Source organism: Salvelinus alpinus, chromosome 21 (genome assembly GCF_045679555.1).
Source record: "Salvelinus alpinus chromosome 21, SLU_Salpinus.1, whole genome shotgun sequence".
Lineage (NCBI taxonomy): Eukaryota > Metazoa > Chordata > Actinopteri > Salmoniformes > Salmonidae > Salvelinus > Salvelinus alpinus.
The window spans coordinates 14,166,719-14,191,554 of record NC_092106.1 but is presented as its reverse complement, the minus strand read 5'-3'; the positions used below and the strand labels follow the sequence as shown (position 1 = coordinate 14,191,554).

General features: G+C 44.1%; 1 protein-coding gene across 2 annotated transcripts in view; it reads right to left on the bottom strand.

Moving 5' to 3' along the window:
* LOC139548561 (delta and Notch-like epidermal growth factor-related receptor) overlaps window positions 1-23,615 on the bottom strand; it is a 74,148-nt gene extending 50,533 nt beyond the window's left edge. For both annotated transcript variants that reach the window (XR_011669716.1, XM_071358289.1), the window contains exon 1: window positions 23,103-23,615. Coding sequence is in view for 1 of the 2 variants with exons in the window: in XM_071358289.1 (XP_071214390.1) it covers window positions 23,103-23,402 (300 nt within the window). In the remaining variant the exon portion in view is untranslated. The remainder of the gene's footprint in view (window positions 1-23,102) is intronic.
* Window positions 23,616-24,836: the final 1,221 nt, after the last annotated feature.

Sequence of the window (24,836 nt, the reverse complement as noted above, 5' to 3'; positions counted from 1 at the left end):
TACATACCCTACATTACTCATCTCATATGTATATACTGTACTCTATACCATCTACTGCATCTTGCCATCTTGATGTAATGTATCACTAGCCACTTTAAACAATGCCACTTTTATATGTTTACATACCCTACATTACTCATCTCATATGTATATACGGTAATCTATACCATCCACTGCATCTTGCCTATGCCGTTCTATACCATCACTCATTCATCTATTTTTTATGTACATATTCTTATTCATTCCTTTACACTTGTGTGTATAAGGTAGTTTTTGTGAAATTGTTAGGTTAGATTACTCGTTGGATATTACTGCATTGTCGGAACTAGAAGCACAAGCATTTCGCTACACTCGCATTAACATCTGCTAACCATGTGTGTGACAAATAACATTTGATTTGATTTGATTGTATTCCATAGGTAGGTACATCCGCACTATGCAGCTGACGCAAGATCGCATTTTTCACTGGCTGTCCACTGGTTTCAAAAACAATGATTGATAGGCAGCTTAAATTTCTATTTTAGCCCTTGCCGGTTGTCGTGGTAATACAATGGAAGTTTAGATGCGATCACAATATAAGTTAAAATATGAAAAAGCCTGGAAGGAGGAGAGATGACTAGAAACGATTCGGTTGGCCGTTTTATTTTGTGGATTAATTGTCGGAGTAGAGGTCCTTGTGCATTTCAGGTAAAATAACAACTCAATGTTTATATCCCAGGACAAATTAGCTAGCAACAGCAAGCTAGCTAAATAGGACAAATTAGCTAGCAAGTGCAAGCTAACTAGCCATACATGTTTAAGGCTTTTCGACCTGTCCCCAAATTAATGTCATTGGTTCAGAGTTTGTTTTGATATTTTAACCTGCGTGTCGTGATCGCGTTTGGTGTGGGGGGGCAAAATAAATGTATGCACGATAGCGCACGATGGCGCACGCACGCAGCCGGTTTGGGTTCCGTGTTATTTGATAAGGTTTTCTAGTCATTATGAACTGAGTGGTATATGTATGATATGTGTTATGTGGTATATGTTTGTCATACCCGTATACCACGAGTATGACAAAACATGTATTTACCAACGTAATTAGAGCAGTGAAAATAAATGTTTTGTCATAAGGTCAGATATACCACGGCTGTCAGGCAATCAGCATTCAGGGCTCGAACCACCCAGTTTATAATACGTATCTTACATATACCACCCAATTTGTCAATGGGTGTGGCAGGGTAGCTTAGTGGTTAGAGCGTTGGACTAGTAACCGAAAGGTTGTAAGATTGAATCCCTGAGCTGACAAGGTAAAAATCTGTCATTCTGCCCCTGAACAAGGCAGTTAACCCACTGTTCCTAGGCCGTCATTGAAAATAAGAATTTGTTCTTAACTGACTTGCCTAGTTAAATAAAGGTAAAAAAAAAATGGCACACCATCATTAGGACTTATATATTTAAGCAATAAGGCACTTCGGGGGTTTGTGGTATATGGCCAATATTCCACGGCTAAGGGCTGTATCCAGGCACTCCGCGTTGCATTGTGCATAAGAACAGCCCTTAGCCGTGGTATATTGGCCATATACCACAAACCCCCGAAGTGCCTTATTGCTTAAATATATAACTCAGAGTGATGGTGTGGCATGGATGAATGAGTAACAGTCCAACCTAGAGAGAGTCTCCAGTTGGGCACCCCCCTCACAGCCATTCATCACAAAAATCCCACTGTATAGAACCAATCAACAGTACTATTCACCAGACTCCTCTAGCGTTCACTGTTCATATCGACAGAGCTGCCACATCATTCATCACAGAACTCTAGGAGTTACAATCAGGCCTATTCAGTCATCAACATTGGTCCCATATGGCCAGTAAACACACAGCATGCTCTCCAATTAATGTATCATTTTTTCGGTACAACACAAGAGCTGATGTGCTGTTGTTCTAGCACTCCCCTGCCACCTTCACACTATTGCTGTTTTGTCCCATCTTCATTAGAGCTCTCGCTAACCATCCCTCTCCCCCCTCCTCCTCCTCCTCCTCCTCCCTGTCTTCCCCCGCACAACATGGTGGAATCTGATAACTACCTTCACACCAATCTGTTGATTCTCTCGTTTTGGCTGCTATGGGATGGAGTGTAATTAGGAAATGGAGGCAGAATGCATCTACAATTTGCTACAGTCAGTCACACGCATGCTCACACAAACAAACAGACACACACTAATGAAGCTGTTCTGTCAGATAAGTGGAATTATATATGTACATACCCCAACCAGAAGCCATGGATTACAGGCAATATTCGCACTGAGCTAAAGGTTAGAGCTGCCGCTTCAAGGAGCAGGACTCTAACCACGGAAGCTTATAGGAAATCTCGCTATGCCCTCCGACGAACCATCAAACAGGCAAAGCTTCAATACAGGACTAAGATCGAATCGTACTAGACCGGCTCCGATGCTTGTCGGATGTGGCAGGGCTTACAAACTATTACAGACTACAAAGAGAAGCACAGCCGAGAGCTGCCCAGTGACATGAGCCTACCAGACGAGCTAAATCACTTCTGTGCTCGCTTTGAGGCAAGCAACACTGAAACATGCATGAGAGCATCAGCTGTTCCGGACGACTGTGTGATCACGCTCTCAGCAGCCGATGTGAGTAAGACCTTTAAACAGGTCAACATTCACAAGGCCACTGGGCCAGACGGATTACCAGGATGTGTACTCCGAGCATGTGCTGACCAATTGGCAAGTGTCTTCACTGACATTTTCAAACTCTTCCTGTCTAAGTCTGTAATACCAACATGTTTCAAGCAGATCACCATAGTCCCTGTGCCCAAGAACACTAAGGTAACTTGCCTAAATTACTACCGACCCGTAGCACTCACATCTGTACCCATGAAGTGCTTTGAAAGGCTGGTCATGGCTCACATCAACACCATAAGGGGGTGCATGCTCAGTCCCCTCCTGTACTCCGTGTTCACTCATGACTGCACGGCCAGGCACGACTCTAACACCACCATTATGTTTGCCGATGATACAACAGTGGTAGGCTTGATCACCGACAAGGATGAGACAGCCTATAGGGAGGAGGTCAGAGACCTGACCGTGTGGTGCAAGGACAACAACCTCTCCCTCAACGTGATCAAGACAAAGGAGTTGATTGTGGACTACAGGAAAAGGAGGACCGAGCACGCCCCCATTCTCATCGATTGGCCGGCTGTAGTGGAGCAGATTGAGCGCTTCAAGTTCCTTTGCGTCCATGTCACCAACAAACTAACATGGTCCAAGCACACCAAGACAGTCGTGAAGAGGGCACGACAAAACCTATTCCTCCTCAGGAGACTGAAAAGATTTGGCATGGGTCCTCAAATCCTCAAAAGGTTTTACAGCTGCATCACTGCCTGGTACGGCAACTGCTCGGCCTCCAACCGCAAGACACTACAGAGGGTAGTGCGTATGGCCCAGTACGTTACTGGGGCCAAGCTTCCTGCCATCCAGTACCTCTATACTAGGCTGTGTCAGAGGAAGGCCCTAAAAATTGGCAAAGACTCCAGCCACCCTAGTCATAGACTGTTCTCTCAGCTACCGCATGGCAAGCGATAGTTGAGCGCCAAGTCTAGGTCCAAGAGGCTTCTAAACAGCTACTACCCCCAAGCCATAAGACTCCTGAACATCTAATCAAATGGCTACCCAGACTATTTGCATTATCCCCCCCCCCCCACCCTCTTCTACGCTGCTGCTACTCTCTGTTATTATCAATGCATAATCACTTTAATAATTCTACCTACATGTACATATTACCTAAATTCTCAATCTTCAGAGCTCGTGCTGCTAGGTGACCTAAACTGGGACATGCTTAACACCCCAGCCATCCTACAATCTAAGCTTGATGCCCTCAATCTCACACAAATTATCAATGAACCTACCAGGTACCACCCCAAAGCCGTAAACACGGGCACCCTCATAGATATCATCCTAACCAACTTGCCCTCTAAATACACCTCTGCTCTTTTCAACCAAGATCTCAGCGATCACTGTCTCATTGTTTGCATCCGTAATGGGTCAGCGGTCAAACGACCTCCACTCATCACTGTCAAACGCTCCCTGAAACACTTCAGCGAGCAGGCCTTTCTAATCGACCTGGCCCAGGTATCCTGGAAGGATATTGACCTCATCCCGTCAGTAGAGGATGCCTGGTTATTTTTTTAAATGCCTTCCTCACCATCTTAAATAAGCATGCCCCATTCAAGAAATTTAGAACCAGGAACAGATATAGCCCTTGGTTCTCTCCAGACCTGACTGCCCTTAACCAACACAAAAACATCCTGTGGCGTTCTGCATTAGCATCGAACAGCCCCCGTGATATTTTTTTTTCCAGGGAAGTTAGAAACCAATATACACAGGCAGTTAGAAAAGCCAAGGCTAGCTTTTTCAAGCAGAAATTTGCTTCCTGCAACACAAACTCAAAAAAGTTCTGGGACACTGTAAAGTCCATGGAGAATAAGAGCACCTCCTCCCAGCTGCCCACTGCACTGAAGATAGGAAACTCTGTCACCACCGATAAATCCACTATAATTGAGAATTTCAATAAGCATTTTTCTACGGCTGGCCATGCTTTCCACCCAAGCCTTCCCCATTTCTCCTTCTCCCAAATCCAGTCAGCTGATGTTCTGAAAGTGCTGCAAAATCTGGACCCCTACAAATCAGCCGGGCTAGACAATCTGGACCCTTTCTTTCTAAAATGATCTGCCGAAATTGTTGCAACCCCTATTACTAGCCTGTTCAACCTCTCTTTCATGTCGTCTGAGATTCCCAAAGATTGGAAAGCAGCTGCGGTCATCCCCCTCTTCAAAGGGGGACACACTCTTGACCCAAACTGCTACAGACCTATATCTATCCTATCCTGCCTTTCTAAGGTCTTCGAAAGCCAAGTCAACAAACAGATCACCGACCATTTCGAATCCCACCGCACCTTCTCCGCTATGCAACCTGGTTTCAGTGCTGGTCATGGGTGCACCTCAGCCATGTTCAAGGTCCTAAACAATATCTTAACCGCCATCGATAAGAAACAATACTGTGCAGCCGTATTCATTGACCTGGCTAAGGCTTTCGACTCTGTCAATCACAACATTCTTATTGGCAGACTCAACAGCCATGGTTTCTCAAATGATTGCATCGCCTGGTTCACCAACTACTTCTCTGATAGAGTTCAGTATGTCAAATCGGAGGGCCTGTTGTCCGGGCCTCTGGCAGTCTCTATGGGGGTGCCACAGGGTTCAATTCTTGGGCCGACTCTCTTCTCTGTATACATCAATGATGTCGCTCCTGCTACTGATGAGTCTCTGATCCACCTCTATGCAGATGACACCATTCTGTATATTTCTGGCCCTTCTTTGGACACTGTGTTAACTTCTTGACGCCAGGGGCCAGATTTTTTTTAATTTTTAAATAACGTTCCCAAGGTAAACTGACTATTTCTCAGGCCCAGATCGTAGAATATGCATATAATTTACAGATTAGGATAGAAAACACTCCAAAGTTTCCAAAACTGTCAAAAATATTGTCTGTGAGTATAACAAAACTGATTTTGCAGGCGAAAACCTGAGGAAATCCAACCCGGAAGTGCATTTATTTATTTTTTATCCCTGTTTTATTTTCTGCCCCTCTTCCATTTAAAGGGGTATCAACCAGATTCCTTTTCCAATGGCGTCCTCAGGCTATGACCAGGCTTTAGACATAGTTTCAGGCTTTTATTTTGAAAAATGAGCGAGATATTTCAAAACGAGTCAGGTGTCCTTTGATTAGTTCCTGCGCGCGAGAGGGGTAGCTCGACATTTTCTTTCTCTCTTTTATTGAATAGGTTACCGTCCGGTTGAAATATTATCAATTATGTATGTTAAAAACAACCTGAGGATTGATTACAAAAAAAGTTTGACATGTTTCTACGTTATGTTTCTACGTTTCTATGTTACGGATACTTTTTTGGAATTTTCGACTGCCTTTCAGGAACGGAACGAGGCTGTGGTTTACTGAACATAACGCGCAACCCAAATGGCGTTTTTTTGTTATAAAACTAATAGTTATCGAACAAAAATAACATTTATTGTGTAACTGGGAGTCTCTTGAGTACAAACATCCAAAGATTATCAAAGGTAAGCGATTCATTTTATTGCTTTTCTGACTTTCGTGACCAAGCTAATTTAAGGCTAACTGTTCTAGCATTGATTGAGACACTCACAAACGCTTGGATTGCTTTCGCTGTAAAGCATATTTTCAAAATCTGACACGATAGGTGGATTAACAACAAACTAAGCTGTGTTTTGGTATATTTCACTTGTGATTGCATGATTATAAATATTTTTTGTGTTATTTTTGAATTTGGCGCTCTGCAATTCAGTGGTTGTTTAGGAAAATGATCCCGTAAAGTTAACAACCCTCCAGATGAGCTTCAATGCCATACAACTCTCCTTCCGTGGCCTCCAACTGCTCTTAAATACAAGTAAAACTAAATGCATGCTTTTCAACCGATCGCTGCCTGCACCTGCCCGCCCGTCCAGCATCACTACTCTGGACGGTTCTGACTTAGAATATGTGGACAACTACAAATACATAGGTGTCTGGTTAGACTGTAAACTCTCCTTCCAGACTCACATCAAACATCTCCAATCCAAAGTCAAATCTTGAATTGGCTTCCTATTTCGCAACAAAGCATCCTTCACTCATGCTGCCAAACATACCCTCCTAAAACTGACCATCCTACCGATCCTCGACTTCGGCGATGTCATTTACAAAATAGCCTCCAATACTCTACTCAATAAATTGGATGCAGTCTATCACAGTGTCATCCGTTTTGTCACCAAAGCCCCATATACTACCCACCACTGTGACCTGTACGCTCTCGTTGGCTGGCCCTCGCTTCATACTCGTTGCCAAACCCACTGGCTCCAGGTCATCTACAAGACCCTGCTAGGTAAACTCCCCCCTTATCTCAGCTCGCTGGTCACCATAGCAGCACCCACCTGTAGCACGCGCTCCAGCAGGTATATCTCTCTGGTCACCCCCAAAGCCTAATTCCTGCTTTGGCCGCCTCTCCTTCCAGTTCTCTGCTGCCAATAACTGGAACGAACTACAAAAATCTCTGAAACTGGAAACACTTATCTCCCTTACTAGCTTTAAGCACCAGCTGTCAGAGCAGCTCACAGATTACTGCACCTGTACATAGCCCATCTATAATTGAGCCCAAACAACTACCTCTTTCCCTACTGTATTTATTTATTTATTTATTTATTTTGCTCCTTTGCACCCCATTATTTCTATTTCTACTTTGCACATTCTTCCACTGCAAATCAACCATTCCAATGTTTTACTTGCTATATTGTATTTACCTCGCCACCATGGCCTTTTTTTGCCTTTACCTCCCTTCTCACCTCATTTGCTCACATTGTATATAGACTTAGTTTTCTACTGTATTATTGACTGTATGTTTGTTTTACTCCATGTGTAACTCTGTGTTGTTGTATGTGTCGAACTGCTTTGCTTTATCTTTGCCAGGTCGCAATTGTAAATGAGAACTTGTTCTCAACTTGCCTACCTGTTTAAATAAAGGTGAAATAAAATAAATAAATAAATTACCTCAACACCGGTGCCCCCGCACATTGACTCTGTACCGGTACCCCCTGTATATAGCCTCGCTATTGTAATTTTACTGCTGCTCTTTAATTATTTGTTACTTTTATCTATTACTTTTTTTAGGTATTTTCTTAAAACTGCATTGTTGGTTAAGGGCTTGTAAGTAAGCATTTCACTGTAAGGTCTACACCTGTTGTATTAGGCGCATGTGACAAATACAATTTGATTTGATTTGGGATAGAGACCCCGAGAATGAACAGGATTCCATTAAATATAGAGGGAAAATAATAAACTGTAAGGGATGGAGCATAAGCAATCATAGCACAATGGGGACAAAGAAGCTTTCTGGATGGTGTTCTCATGACGCAGGTAAAAAAGCCAAATAGGCTACAGTATAGGCTACGGTATAGGCTAGAGAACAGACTACAGCATAGGCTACAGTACAGGCTGCAGGCTACAGTACAGGCTACAGTACAGACTAGAGTATAGGCTATAGCACATGCTACAGTACAGGCTACAGACTACTGTGCACAACAGCTATATATAGGACACCAGAAGAACAACATGTCTTTCCTCATAGGGTACAGTATGTTAGCCTCAGTGTTTTCCATCATGCAATTCAACAGAATCTCCCCTGTAGAATGAGTTTTTTGGCCTAGGCTTTGGTTTAGCAGGCTAAAGCATTCTTGTGGGCATGCAGGAGACCTGGATTCGAACCACATTAGTCACACGTTCTCAAATGTGATAGAGAACTTTGGAAGGGAACATTGAGAGAACATTGGGAGAACGTTCCAGAACATTCCAGTTGGAGGTCAAGCAGCTGCTTCTATTAGATTCAGTGTTCCAGAATCCAGACCAGACAGGACTGGAGATGTGATTTATTAGAGACGTCAAGTGGAAGACAGAGGAGGGAGTGTTAAACCACTCACTACCGACAGACCTGGGTCTTGTCTCCGATGGACACTAACTCTTAAGGAGCAGAAGGATGCATAGATGTAAAATACGGCAGGTCAGTATACCACTAATGATGCACGCAGGCACACACGCACGCACACAATCAGCCTGAACATTGGTGCTCTTTGGGTCATGAAGGTCTGATGAAGGCCTAGACCAAAGATCTATTGACCGAACCTCAAGTCCATTTTCATGTCTTTCATGACACAGCCAACATCATGTCCCATCTGAATCTCAGACATACATTCTCTAGTGAAAGCAATCGTCATTGTAATGTACAACCGCTCCACTTTACATAGACAGAGTTAATATTAACAGAGAAACAAGTCTTTGTGGCAAAGATTCCTGTCGACTTCCTTTAGTCTGCGATCAAAGCATGATCATTTCAGACTCCATCAGAGTCTGTCTTTGTCTGGGTGATTGACAGAGACTGACACCTGTCAGATACTATGAGAACTTGGGTGAGATCAAGTAGAAAATAACATTCCAAAATAGAATCTCAAATCCTAAGGAGAACCCACCCAGAGAGATGACAACGACCAACTAACACACTGTAAGGCTGCTGCATCAGACCCAATCTGGGTGGGGGGATATTGAATATTCATAGGGCCAGGAGTTTGTCCCGGCCACTTGACCCGATTAGGAAAAACTTCAGGTGAGGTAGATCAGCTTTAATATTCCAGATAGATTGTAGGTTCCATCAATGTAATTTCTGCACATGAAAGCGTTGGCCCACCCTCACACACTCACTTCCCCCAGAGCCCCCTGGTCTGTGGCATCAAAGGACGCGCTTAAAAATCTGATCCATGGAAATCACACAAACACCTTCAAACACAGGGGGAAACTCACACCTGTCTTGTTGTATCAATACCAGCCCTTGTGTCCTGTCTCCCTTCTTCCCTCCTCTTTTCCCCCCTCACTTTATCTCTTCCCCTCTTTCCTCATTTGTCATGCTCTAGAGTTTCATCATCACAACCCAAAAGACATGAGCATGATAAATCAACCCCCGTTAAAAATAACACACATATGCTGTAAAACATTCTTATGTAAGGATCCCTTACTCCTCCAATAGATCACCACAAATTAGGCCACAATCCCTCCAAATCAACCCACATGTATATTACCAGACAACAGAGAGGATCAAGATGTATAACTATGGGGAAGGAGAGAGAAAGGGAGCAAGGTCATGCAAGAAAGAAAGAGAGAAAGAGAGACAGGAGAGGATGAAAGAGGAAAAAGAGAGACGGGAGACGATGAAAGAGAGACGGGAGAGGAGAAAGAGAGACGGGAGAGGATGAAAGAGAGACGGGAGGGGATGAAAGAGGAGAAAGAGAGACGGGAGAGGATGAAAGAGGAGAAAGAGAGACGGGAGAGGATGAAAGAGGAGAAAGAGAGACGGGAGAGGAGAAAGAGAGACGGGAGAGGAGAAAGAGAGACGGGAGAGGATGAAAGAGGAGAAAGAGAGACGGGAGAGGATGAAAGAGGGGAAAGAGAGACGGGAGAGGATGAAAGAGGAGAAAGAGGAGAAAGAGAGACGGGAGAGGATGAAAGAGAGAAGGAGAGACGGAAGAGGATGAAAGAGGAGAAAGAGAGACGGGAGAGGAGAAAGAGAGACGGGAGAGGATGAAAGATCAGAAAGAGAGACGGGAGAGGATGAAAGAGAGGAGAGACGGAAGAGGAGAAAGAGATTGGAGAGGAGAATGAGGGGAAAGAGAGACTGGAGAGGATGAAAGAGGTAGACAGCAAGTGAAAGTACAGAGAGAGAACGAGAGAGAGTATAGAGAGAGTGTTTACTGTTCATTCCTATTATTTATTTCACTTTTGTTTATTATCTATTTCACTTGCTTTGGCAATGTTAACATATATTTCCATGCCAATAAAGTCCTTGAATTGAATTGAGAGAGAGAAAGGTAACAGTGTAAGAGAGAGACAAAGGGAAAGCGAGGGTGTGAGGGAGAGAGCAGAGGAAGAGAGATAGGAGAGGAGCAGTTTAGGGGTGGGCTGTCAGCAGTGATCTATTTATACCAGGCGGAGGAGGCTGACGTGTTTCTCAGGGGATTGCATAGCGCCGTGACGTCACAGGTAATTACCTGGCTGTTTTAGGGTTAGGAGCTGGGTTAGTTTTAGGTTTAGGAGCTAGGGTTAGGTTTAGAGTTAGGGTAAAGGTTAGGTTTTTGGGGTAAGGTTAGGATCAGGGTAAGCGTATGAGTTAGGGTTTAGGGAAAATAGGATTTTGAATGGGACTGAATTGTGTGTCGCCACAATGTTAGCTGTACAAGACTGTGTGTGTGTGTGTGTGTGTGTGTGTGTGTGTGTGTGTGTGTGTGTGTGTGTGTGTGTGTGTGTGTGTGTGTGTGTGTGTGTGTGTGTGTGTGTGTGTGTGTGTGTGTGTGTGTGTGTGTGTGTGTGTGTGTGTGTGTGTGTGTGTGTGTGTGTGTGTGTGTGTGTGTGTGTGTGTGTGTGTGTGTGTGTGTGTATTTGAACAAAAGGACTTCAAAGTGCTGAATGGGAACAGTATCCTGTTCATTACAGTTAATCAGTATGTAGCATCCACACACAGTCAACACACAGTCATGCCCAGTCACTCCCTCCCAGAGCTCCTCTGCTACATGGAGGAGAGCCAACCACAGCTGGCCTGAGTGAAGATCTATTTCATGCACCATGGTGATTGATATATGAGGTGCCTGTTCACTGACCTACATACCTACGCTTCCCTGCTGCCTGACAGCCAGTAAAAAGACTCCTAAAGAGCCCTGTTAAGCCTCAGCTTGATGGCATGGAAACATAGAACCGGTTCCCTGTGTCAAAACAAATTTGTGCTGCAAATTATGATTGTTTCTCTTTTCTTTGCAGCCCTTACAGTAAGAAGAACGCAGCGGTTAGATATTGAGGGAGCTAGGACAATGGGAAAGGATGAAAGATCAGTCAATAGAGATAGTAGTGGGGCCTATTTCCTGTCCAATGGCCATTCGCATGCCTTCACCACATGAAGCTACCCAAGTTTTCAAATCAAATCAAATTGTATTTGTCACATGAGCCGAATACAACAGGTGTAGACCTTACCTTACTTACAAGCACTTAACCAACAATGCAGTCCAAGAAATAGAGTTAATAAAATATTGACGAAATAAACGAAAGTTTAAAAAATCTAATCAATCAAAAAGTAACACAACAATGTACATAACAATAACGAGGCTCTATACAGGGGGTAACGGTCCCGAGTCAATGTGTGGGGGTACAGGTTAGTCGAGGTCATTTGGAAAGTGACTATGCGTAGATAATAAACAGCGAGCAGCAGTGTAAAAACAAAGGGGGGGGGGGTGTAGAAGCTGTTAACAAACTATAGTTTTGGCAAGTCGTTTAGGACATCTACACAAGTCATTTTTCCAGCAATTGTTTACAGACAGATTATTTCACTTATAATTCACTGTATCACAATTCCAGTGAGTCAGAAGTTTACATACACTAAATTGCTGTGCCTTTAAACAGCTTGGAAAATTCCAGAAAATTATTTCATGGCTTTAGAAGCTTCTGATAGGCTAATTGACATAATTTGAGTCAATTGGAGGTGTACCTGTGGATGTATTTCAAGGGATACCTTCAAACTCAGTGCCTCTTTGCTTGACATCATGGGAAAATCAAAAGAAATCAGCCAAGACCTCAGAAAAATGTAGACCTCCACAAGTCTGGTTCATCCTTGGGAGCAATTTCCAAATGCCTGAAGGTACCACGTTCATCTGTACAAGCAACAGTACACAAGTATAAACACCATTGGAACACGCAGCCATCATACCGCTCAGGAAGGAGACGCGTTCTGTCTCCTAGAGATGAATGTACAAGGAAACTGAAAACTTGAGCGTGCATAACTATTCACCCCCCCAAAGTCAATACTTTGTAGATCCACCTTTCGCAGCAATTACAGCTGCAAGTCTCTTCGGTTATGTCTCTATAAGCTTGGCACATCTAGCCACTGGGATTTTTGCCCATTCTTTCTAGGCAAAACTGCTCCAGCTCCTTCAAGTTGGATGGGTTCCACTGGTGTACAGCAATCTTTAAGTCATACCACAGATTCTCAATTGGATTGAGGTCTGGGCTTTGACTAGGCCATTCCAATACATTTAAATGTTTCCCCTTAAACCACTCAAGTGTTGCTTTAGCAGTATGCTTAGGATCATTGTCCTGCTGGAAGGTGAACCTCCGTCCCAGTCTCAAGTCTGGAAGACTGAAACAGGTTTCCCTCAAGAATTCCCCTGTATTCAGCTCCATCCATCATTCCTTCAATTCTGACCAGTTTCCCAGTCCCTGCCGATGAAAAACATCCCCACAGCATGATGCTGCCACCACGGATGGTGTTCTCGGGGTGATGAGAGATGTTGGGTTTGCGCCAGACATAGCGTTTTCCTTGATTGCCAAAAACCTCCATTTTAGTCTCATCTGACCAGAGTACCTTTTTCCATATGTTTGGGGAGTCTCCCACATGCCTTTTGGCCAACACCAAACGTGTTTGCTTATTTTTTTCTTTAAGCAATGGCTTTTTTCTGGCCACTCTTCCGTAAAGCCCAGCTCTGTGGAGTGTACGGCTTAATGTGGTCCTATGGAAAGATACTCCAATCTCCGCTGTGGAGCTTTGCAGCTCCTTCAGGGTTATCTTTGGTCTCTTTGTTCCCTCTCTGATTAATGCCCTTCTTGCCTGGTCCGTGAGTTTTGGTGGGCGGCCCTCTCTTGGCAGGTTTGTTGTGGTGCCATTCTTCACATTTTTTAATAATGGATTTAATGGTGCTCTGTGGGATGTTCAAAGTTTCAGATATTTTTTTATAACCCAACCCTGATCTGTACTTCTCCACAACTTTGTCCCTGACCTGTTTGGAGAGCTCCTTGGTCTTCATGGTGCAGCTTGCTTGGTGGTGCCCCTTGCTTAGTGGTGTTGCACTCTGGGGCATTTCAGAACAGGTGTATATATACTGAGATCATGTGACAGATCATGTGACACTTAGATTGCACACAGGTGGACTTTATTTAACTAATAATGTGACTTCTGAAGGTAATTGGTTGCACCAGATCTTATTTAGGGGCTTCATAGCAAAGGGGGTGAATACACATGCACACACCACTTTTCAGGTATTTTATTTATTTTTTTATTTGAAAAAAGTAATTTTTTTCATTTCACTTCACCAATTTGGACTATTTTGTGTATGTCCATTACATGAAATACAAATACAAATCCATTTAAATTACAGGTTGTAATGCAACAAAATAGGAAAAACGCCAAGGGGATGAATACTTTTGCAAGGCACTGTATGTAAAGCAATATATATACCGTATGTATACAGGGTTTATATATGTTTTACATTTTATATACGTCATTGATGTAAAGTGATGGCTTCCTCTACAGCAGGGGACGCTGGACTCAGACAGAGATCCCGTACCCTCCCCAAGCCTCCTCAGCCCCCCTCCCCAGTCAGCACAGAGACCCAGCTGCTAATGCTATCTAATCACTCTGGTTAGCGCCCTGGGCTAACAACACACCCACTGGGAGGGGAACACAGACACTTCTCTTCCTATTCCTGTCAGTCTTAGGGGCTCTGCCTGTCTGTATTCTTGTCTGTCTTAGGGGCTCTGTCTGTCTGTCTGTCTCTCTACTTCTCTCTCTCTCTCTCTGTCTCTGTCTGACTGCCTGCATTTTTGTTAATGTTAAAACCAAATATACTGTATGATTCAATGCCAACTACCTCTCCCAGTCCTGGTACAAAGCTAAAACCAGGTGGGAGCTCACATTGATCTGCAGGCGGCTCTGATTATATTATCTGATTATCTTAGCTTGGTTTCCAACATCCTCAAGCCATTTCTATGCTTCATTTACTTTACAGAGGAGAGTGGAAGGGGAGTTTGTGGCCTGTGCAAGGTTGCTGAGTTAGAGACGGGATACATTTCAAATGGCACCCTAGTCCCTATATAGTGCACTACTTTTGACCAAGGACCATAGGGCTCTGGCCAAAAGTAGTGCACACAATAAAGGGAATAGACTGCCGTTTGGGACATAACTGAGTGTACAAAACATTGCACACACACATGTTGACTCCAATGCTTCCCACAGTGTGAAGTTGGCTGGATGTCCTTTGGGTGGTGGACCATTCTTGATACACACAGGAAACTGTTGAGCGTGAAAAAACCCAGCAGCATTGCAGTTCTCTGGCACCTAGTACCATACCCCTTGAATGGGCAAGACAATATTTTGTCTTGCCCATTCACCCTCTGAATGGCACACATACACAATCCATGTCTCATTTGTCTCAGGCTTAAAAATGATTCTTTAACCTGTCTCCTCCCCTTCATCTACACTGATTGAAGTGGATTTAACAAGTGACATCAATAAGGGATCATAGCTTTCACCTGGATTCACCTGGTCAGTCTATGTCATGAAAAGAGCAGGTGTTCATAATGTTTTGTCCAGAATTTATATACACACAACCTAAGTAGATGTGTCACTTTGGAAGTGATCTATCCACATATCTTTAGTTGGGTTACAAGCAATTAAACACATTTCCTGTAAATCAAGATATTAAGTGTGTTCCATAACATGAAGTAATGACTGCACTTTCTTTACATAAGACTTTCATATTAACTGGTTACAGAATTGTAACCAAATGGTGACTATCCCAACAATGGAAAACTTCCCCGGTTCTTTAGTATCACAGTACTTACTCAGATATCATTTAAGATTCAGTGCTGGCAGGGAACATATAATCATACAAAATAAAAAAAATACAGAACAAATTGCCTGGAATGACATTCACTGTCACTGGTGGACAAAAATAACAAACAATATGCCACTCCTCCAACTATTCTGAGAGAGATTACGTTCATCTGTCAAATTCGTTATTTGATTCTAGACAAATTTAATCGAAAATATGTTAAACGAACCAAAGTGTAATTTTGGATCATACCAATCAGAAAAATAACTTCAAATGAACAACAATGCCGTTCCACTTGTTATAGGGTATCTGTCTGCCCGCTTGCCCTTGTGGTCCTGTGTGGTTCGGTTGGTAACGCATGGCATTAGCAATGTCAGGATTGTAGGTTCAATTCCCCGGGCCACCCATATGTAAAATTTATGCACACACGACTGTAAGTCACTTTGGATTAAAGCGTCTGCTAAATAGCATATATATAGTCTGTGTCTGCGTGCCTGCCTCTCTGTCTGTCTGTCTCCTCAGGGGGCCTCTGTCATCGTCTGACAGTGCAGATGGAGTCATGCTATCTGAGGTAAAACAACAGGCCTCCTTTAGATTAAGCCCCCGTTTAGTGTCTCAGAGACCCAGCAAGCTGTTCAGGACTACTCCAATACACAGAACATACTGGGTATCATCCCACACCGCCTCATTAAATGCTGTTATGCTGATAAACTGTGTCTGTGGCTTAGATCAGTATGTGTGTCTGGATGCCCGTCTATGTGTCTGTGTGTGTAAACTATAACTCAGTGGAGACGGCAGGCGGATTTGGCTGCACTGTTGCTAAGAGACACCCTCTCCTGGAAGAACGAAGGGCAAAAGTAGAGATGATGAAGACACACACTCGCTGGTGGTATCAGTCTTTCCACATCTCCATCCTTATCCTCCAAACATACACACACACACACACACACACACACACACACACACACACACACACACACACACACACACACACACACACACACACACACACACACACACACACACACACACACACACACACACAAGTAACCACTATATGACTGCTGATTAATAGGTGGCATGTATACTAATGACCATGGTGGATGGAGGGTGGATACTTGCTGAGTAAGAGCAGTATGCGTTTTACCCCCAGCCTTGTGACGCAAAGCCTAGGGCCGTAGAGGATATAAATAGGACTTATGACAGACAAACAGCAGAAACATAAACACACTGGCAAAAGAGCCTTTCTCAATCTAGGACAGAGCAAAAAGACAAATGTCTGTGTCCTATGACAACAGACAAAAGAGTAATCTTCTCTTCAGTCCTCCTCCATCCCTCACCCGAACTGACATTGACCTGACAACAGCACCAATAGAGGATGAGATCAGAAAGGATAGGGTGGTGTCTGAGTTCCAGATCAGCTGGAGCTTTTAGCCAACTCCCCTAACGTTTGTCATAGAGTCTGGCAACCAGGTCATATTGGGATGGGTTGTGAGGTTGCCAGGTTGGATTCGGCTTATTGTAGCTCAACACCACAGAGCCTATTAAGGTTGACAATGAAGGCCATGTTGGCCATATTCACCCTATCCATATGCATAGACCTCTCTCAGCCACAAGATCAAAGATCAAGATCAAAAGGGAAGGTGATGTGTGATGTGGAAATGAGCAAGGCATTTGGCCGAGTGAGTGCTCTCTTCTTCAGAGAAATATGGGAAACATCACATCTAGAGGACATCACCCTGAATATGAGATTATTGATGATTGGTGACGGTTAAAAAAGGTCATTCATCGTATTCGGTGGCAGATACTGCATTGATGATATTGTATATTTTCGGGTTCTTCGAAACCAGCATTAATAACATAACAATTCTTCTGTTCTAACCATACGCTAGGCTACTAGGATGTATATAGAAAATGACTCACTAAAATAGGAGCTTCTATATGCCAAACTAAACAAGTGAAAAAAAGAGGGGATACAATACTTCAGAGTGAGATACAACTCAGATAAAGAAGGCAAGAGGGAGAAATTAAAGGAAGAAAACTTAAAGAACGAGACAACGAGAGTAGAATACCCAAGGGGTGCTGTAGTCTAGAATAGTCCATGTTGCTGTTCTATTTCTTGTAAGACAAATGGGTGAGTGACAGGGTGAGATGGTCTGCAGTGCTGCAGGGCTGCAGAATGAGATGTTTCAGTCCAGAACTGTCAGTCTGCCTTGCAGACAGTAGGACTTATGCTCCCTGCTGCTAATGTTAAGGGGCGATACTACGACTATATACATCAACCTTACCTAATACACTGGACCCACTGCAATTTGCATACCGCCCAAAGAGTTCGACGGACAACACAATCGCAATTTCGCTGCACTCTGTAGTATCCTAGACAAGAGGAATACCATCATTAAGCTCAGGGCCCTGGGTCTGTACCCCTCCCTCAACAACGAGATCCTGGACTTCCTGACGGGCAGACCCCAAGTGGTGAGGGGCCCCCCACAGATGCATGCTCAGCCCCCTAAAGTGTCCGCATGCTTCCCAACCGAAACAGTTTGGAAGAGTTTGTGCATATATTATGACGACATTGTGTGACGTTTTTATTTGTTTTGGACTTCGGTAAGGGTTTCGGGCATACACATCTTTTTCTACAGGCAAGCCGAAGTCAGTAGCTGAAGTCAGTAGCCGAAGTCTACGCCCTTTGTCAGTGATTGGTCAACAGTAGAGATTATTCAATAAAGTCTTTGTTGTGATTCAATGAGAGATGATGCACATTTTTTCATTGAGAAATACTGCACCAAACACCTTAGTTAGATTAAAATTGTGCGACTAAGATCTCCTTGGCAAAAACGTCAAAATGAATGACAGATTTCTTTAATTATCTTAGATTCATTCTGACTATTTTGAGGAAGTCTATACTGGCTATGGCGTCTCAGAATGGACAAAGAGTACTATTGTCGCTTTTTCTGCTTTTCCAAGCGGTCTTTTAAGGGAATAAGCACACTTGTTCGGTTCGCTTAACCGACTTCGGCTAGGTGCCAGCAGAACTGACACCTTTAGAGACTGTTTGCACTCTCCACACATCCAACCTTTACACACAAGCACACACACATATACACACACAAACACACAACCACAAATAAACACACACACAAACACAAGCACACACACATACACACAACCACAAATAAACACACACACAAACACAAGCATACACACACACACGCACACACACACAGACAGACCAGACAACATTAAAAAAACACACACACACAAATGCACACACACACACACACACACACACACACACACACACACACACACACACACACACACACACACACACACACACACACACACACACACACACACACACACACACACACACACACACAAATAAACACACACACACATGTACTCACACAGAAACACACACACACATACAAACCACAGTTGACCATTAGGAGGAGAGAGTAAACATGACCATCTCCTGTTCAACCTGCTGATTCTCTCTCAGACTGGAAGCAGTCTTATCTGCCTTATCAGCAATGGAATTAAACAATATTCATTCTAATCCAAACATTATGATCTGATGATAAAGACCACCGTAAACTCCCTGTGCCACAGTCTCTCTATGGTGTTGTAACGATCATGTAAATACTGTAATGAGTACTCCCTCTGCAGTGTTCGGATAAAAAGCTGTGTGGGTATTACCATATTCCTTGTGGCCTCTATCTTTCTGCTCCCCTAACAAGCAGGGGATATGAAAGCAGCTCAGACTGAGACTAAAGGGCTGTGTGGCGTTGTGCCTTGAGCTAGCCTTAACTGGATGGCACTGAAACGCTGGAACAAAAGCTGTAGCTCTGCAGCAACCCAGAGACTCTGAGAGACACAAGCAGATCACCACCACCACTCACCACTCACTATGGGCCAGTCCCTTCTCCTAGCATATCACATGTTAGTATTCTGCAGGGCCCTGGTCTGTGCATAGCAGAGGGTACTGAGGGGGACTCAGCGACCCCCCCCCCCCCCCCCCCACACACACACACACACACACACACACAAACCTTTTTGGTTCAATGTAGAACCCTTTTGGTTCCAGGTAGAACCCTTTTTTTGTTTTCATGCAAAACCCTTTCCACAGAGTAAAGGAACCGAAAACGTTTTCTCCTATGGGGACAGCCGAAAATCCCTTTTGGAACCATTTTTTCCTAAGAGTTTAGGGGTGTACAAACTGCTCTCAACCTCGAGATTCAGAAAAATATTTTTCCTTCAAAGCTGTGATGCGCAGCTCCCGTAACTAGTGGTTCTGAATACATAGAGCCACCTGTCACTTAAAACAGCTCAAACAGTTTCCATTCCACCACAATGAAAACCCATTATGATAAACCTCCACACAATCTCCAGAAAATCCTCGCTAGGAATCATTGGAAGTGAGTGACCTCATAGAGAGGTATACTTTGTAATGGTAAACACAAAATGCTCATAGAGAGGTATACTTTGTAATGGTAAACACAAAATGCTCATAGAGAGGTATACTTTGTAATGGTAAACACAAAATGCTGGAGCAATGAGATTAAGTGAACCCAGCTCAACAATCCACTATTCACCGTCTCATAATGCTGAAAGGCTGAACAATCCAATAAGAGCTCATTGTGGGCTTGTCTTTAAGAGGTGATACACTCTACAGATTCCCTGACACTGACACACATACTTATTGCAGAGCACAACCAGTCTTTCAATAAGGAATAAGCCTGGGCCCTGGAGAATCATGGGCGAATAACTTACAGATACACAAGCAGGAGAAATCTCAGGAACACACCATATAGGACCAGCTAATAGCTATAGGTACAGACTAGAATGGGTAGAGGTTCAGGTAAACAAACAACTACGCTTGATTCACACTATATGGCAGTCCTGAACAGTACTGTGCTGGCTTGGATATCTTCTTTTCACATTGTCCTTTACGGCACGGTTCCAGCATATCCTGGCCAGCCCAGCACAGCTCCTCTGTGCTTGATTTGTGAAAATGGTACTTGTTTAATTAGATTATATTTTTGATTTAACTAGGCAAGTCAGTTTAAAACAAATTCTTTTTTTCAATGACATCCTAGGAACAGTGGGTTAACTGCCTTGTTCAGGGGCAGAACGACATATTTTTACCTGTCAGCTCGGGACTTGATCTTGCAACCTTTCGGTTACTAGTCCAACGCTCTAACCACTAGGCTACCTGCCGCCCCACATTAGATTAGATAACCAGGCATGTCACTGATTCAGTATGTTCCTGGTTTCTCTCAGCTCCCATCTGAACCAGCTCAGGATGAGACATGATGGTTAACTGACTCTAACACCATCGAACAATGGCACACTCTCCGAGGTCAAATCTCACTTTCCTCTCCTCCTACTCTCCAGCACGGAAACATTTAGTCTCCTAAACTCTTGAGCTCATTTGACAAATTGGACGATTCCTTTAGGATAGGATGTTTGACTGATTCCCTCACAGTTCTTACTGTCAATTGCTTTCTCGTTCTCTCTCTATCTCCCATCCGTCTTTCTCCATCTCCCCCTCTCGCTTTCTCTCTCTCTCTCTCAATCGATCTCTCTCTTTCCATCTCACATTTTTAATTCTCCATCTCCATCCTCATCCTCTCTCATTCACTCTCTCTCTCGCTCTCTTCCTCCACTTCCGAGCTCCATCTGTGGTGCGAGTGTGACGCACGGAGGAAGGATGCAAACAGCCAGGGTGTCCCGCTGTCCGTCCGACAAACCAGGTCGTTTACCAAATCCCTATTGACTGCTGCTCCAGTTGCCATGGAGAAAGAGTGGGTGAGTGGGATAGGGAGAGAATAATCAATTACTCCCCAAAGAGTTTCTCTCATAGGCTGGCAGTGGCGGACCTGTGGTGCGGAGGAGCGGAGTGGTTGCGACAGTACCAAACAGCTGCTGCCCTCACCATTTCTATTCCAGGAGAAGGAAACAAGGCCAGCCAAGGAGACGGTGATAAGGTCCCTGGCTGAATGTTCCATTAAGAAGTCCGCTGCTGTTCTGTCACTGCTGGTGGTGGTGCAAAGTCTATCCTGAATGTAGTAGAAGTCATTTGGAATCATGCTGTTGAAGAGGTAGCCTTGCCTGAGACCCCAAATGTCATCCTCGGACCTTGAAGACGTCCTCTCGGCGTAATAGTTAAGACATTGGTTTGGCAAATGGGAAACCTGGGTTCAATCCCCATTGGTTCAACTTACACAGCCAGTCAGACAGCGCACTCACCTCCACACACTGCCCCTTTTCTTCAGGTAGATTGGCCTGTGACCAGGCTGTGACTGTGGGAGGCCTACCTGCCACCTGTGGGTTTGTAGCTGTCAACGTTCTCAGCAAAGAGTCACCTTGGTAGTTTGGTTATGAGATACAATGACGCTGGCTGCTGTTTGTGGATGCACTCTCTTACACCAGAATAAATCAGACAGGGGCCTTACAGACTGAATCCTATTGCTATCTACCTCATAACAACAAGCAGTATTCGCTACATGCAGTGAATAGTTGAGTCAACTCTGAATCCCCTTGAGGTATCCTACAAAGAACTGGGTTAGGTAAGATTGAAATGCGAAACACATTCTGCTATTGAGGTCATTATGACCAGTGGTATGTGAAGCAAGGACATTGGCCTTTTCCTTAGGAAACAATCCCACCCATTCAGGTCATTCGCTTAGACATGTGTCATCACACGCGTCAGTTATTCAAGTGCTTCACCTCTATCACTGGTAAAGTTGTTTGGATAACTGGTAAAGTTATTTTCTTGCTGATGTAAGGAATCGTTAGAAATTGTCACAAAATTCACTGAGGGTCAAAATGCCATGGGTTCATATAAATAGGTCATGATTAATGAATAACAGCCATATCCAACCGTAGGAGAGCACATTCATTGATAACAGTTCTCTATAATAGAATCAATGGCCTGATGAATGCCAATAGTTGTAGGCAAGTTCTACTCTGCTCACACCAGTGCTTATTCACGGTAGCCACACACACACACAACCCTAAGACACACATGTTTGTTTTACTATCCTTGTGGGGACCAAACAATTGATTCCCATTCAAAATCCTATTTTCCTTAACCCCTAACCCTAAACCTAAGCCTTAAAATAACCTTAATCCTAACCCCAAACCCCTAATCCTAACCCTAAATTTAACCCCTAAGCCTAAAATAGCTTTTCTCCTTGTGTGTAACAGTGAAATGTCCCCACTTGTCCGAATTGTCCTTGTTTTACTATCCTTGTAATGACTTCTGGTCCCCACAAGGATAGTAAAGCCCCCCCAAACACACACACACACACACACACACACACACACACACACACACACACACACACACACAAATACACTGAAGATTGTATTTCAATGTATTTCATTGACACCGTCAGTTCTCAGGCTGATGAACCACTTGCCTCTAGCTATGAACAACTCAATATTAGCTGGTAGTACGACATGATACTCCTGTTCAGCCTGTGAGACTTGGTTGGTGTGAACCGCCATAAACATCTGTGCCTTACAGTACTGCTGATCCATCTCTGTTTCCTATCATACGCACTCCCGTATCCTACTTCGCTACTCCTCTCCACTCCTGTTGCCACAGCAACACAGCACTCCTCTTCATGTCTCGCTCACATCACATGCTCCCATTAAAAACCATCTCCAAGGGAGAAGAGAGAAAGAGAGATGCACATTATGTTATATCGGTATCAACATTCTAAATGTAATAGAACCCAGCAGGATAATATCAGACAGACAGACAGACAGACAGACACAGACAGACAGACAGACAGACAGACAGACAGACAGACAGGACAGACAGGTGGGTGGGGCTCACCTCACAGTTGTGTCCGGTGAAGTCGGAGGTGCAGGTGCAGCTGTAAGCCCAGGTGTTGGGCAGAGTGTCCTCTGTCTCCGGGTCGGAGGGCTGGGCCGAGCAGGCGCCTCCGTTGAGACAGGGCCGTCCCTCGCAGGGGTCAGGCAGGGGAGTGGCCTGGGTGGGGTCAGCCTCAGCCGGGGCAGCCGCCTCCGGAGCAGGGGGCTCCAGATCAAGGGGGGAGGAGAGACCCCTACCCCCGGCACTCAGCAGAAGCAGGAGGAGGTACAGGGGGTGCTGCGTGGGCACAGGCATCCTCATCTTCTCTTATGTATGTATATCCCTTATTTGTCTCTCGCTCTCTGTTCCTCTTAGCTCTGGCTTAGTGAGTAAGCTGCTGGTCGTTCTGCTATCTCGGTGTGTTGATGAGGGAGCTGAATGGAGAGTGTGTGAATGTAAGAAGCAGGCTGGTAGGGATGCTGTAGACTGGCTGTGTGCACTGCTACTGAGCGAGAGAGCTGACTGGCTGACGAGGAGACTGAGGAAGGGGGCTAGCTACCGCCCCAGCTCTGATTCATAGTGACGACAGGTGACGACACTCTATCTCTCTCTCTCTCACACACGCACAGATAGCCGCACACACACAAACACACAGAGCTGCGCACGTATATGCACAAGCACATAAAGTCTACACTTGTTGTATTCGGCGCATGTGGCAAATAAAGTTTGATTTGATTTTGACATGGACGCACGCACACAAACACACCTTAGTTGGAATCTCATCATTCATGACCTCCTTGGAGCTGGAGGGGGAGGGGGGCTATTCCACATCATATTCATAGAAAACATATGCAGAGTTTCAGCTAAATAAATCTGGTCACAATTCACATTTGGAATGATGCAGAGTATTTGCTGCACCACATAAGATACATTCCACAGTGGAACTGGGCACAGATCTCCATCTGCTACATTGGAATCAGAGCAATAATCCAACTGACAAGCTCTTTGAAAACAATAGAAACGATTAGAACCAAGATTTAAGAAGACCAATTCTTGGTACAATGACTCAATAATCCATGCATTCTGGAAATGCTATAAAGTGCAAAACTTATGGGCGAAGTTAGAAAGTTGGCTGTCAGAAGTATTACAATGTAAATGTACTTCTAATCAGTCTGTCTACATATTTCAAGACATGTCATATGAGGGTGCAGTGAGATACCCGATGGTTTGGACGATACTCTTCCTGTCAATTACCTTGAAAAAAACGTATACTTAACTTGAAATCAACCAATCCTCCATCGTTAAGACAATGGACAAATCATATGCTTCAATATCTAAATATTGAAAGACCGTGGGCGATGGAGATGAACGCAATTGAGGACGTGGTGGGGAGGAGTGCAGGCACTGGAGATAGGGGTGAGAAAAGGTGGGTCTGGGCAGGTGTGACGTTGTTGATGTTTGTGTTCGTCTGTATGTTGTCTTTTGTACGTGTATGTTTTGTACAATCGTGGCCAAAAGTTTTGAGAATGACACAAATATTAATTTTCACAAAGTCTGCTGCCTCAGTTTGTATGATATCAATTTGCATATACTCCAGAATGTTACGAAGAGTGATCAGATGAATTGCAATTAATTGCCTTGCAAATGATCTGAATCCCCCCAAAAATGTCCACTGCATTTCAGCACTGCCACAAAAGGACCAGCTGACATCATGTCAGTGATTCTCTCGTTAACACAGGTGTGAGTATTGACGAG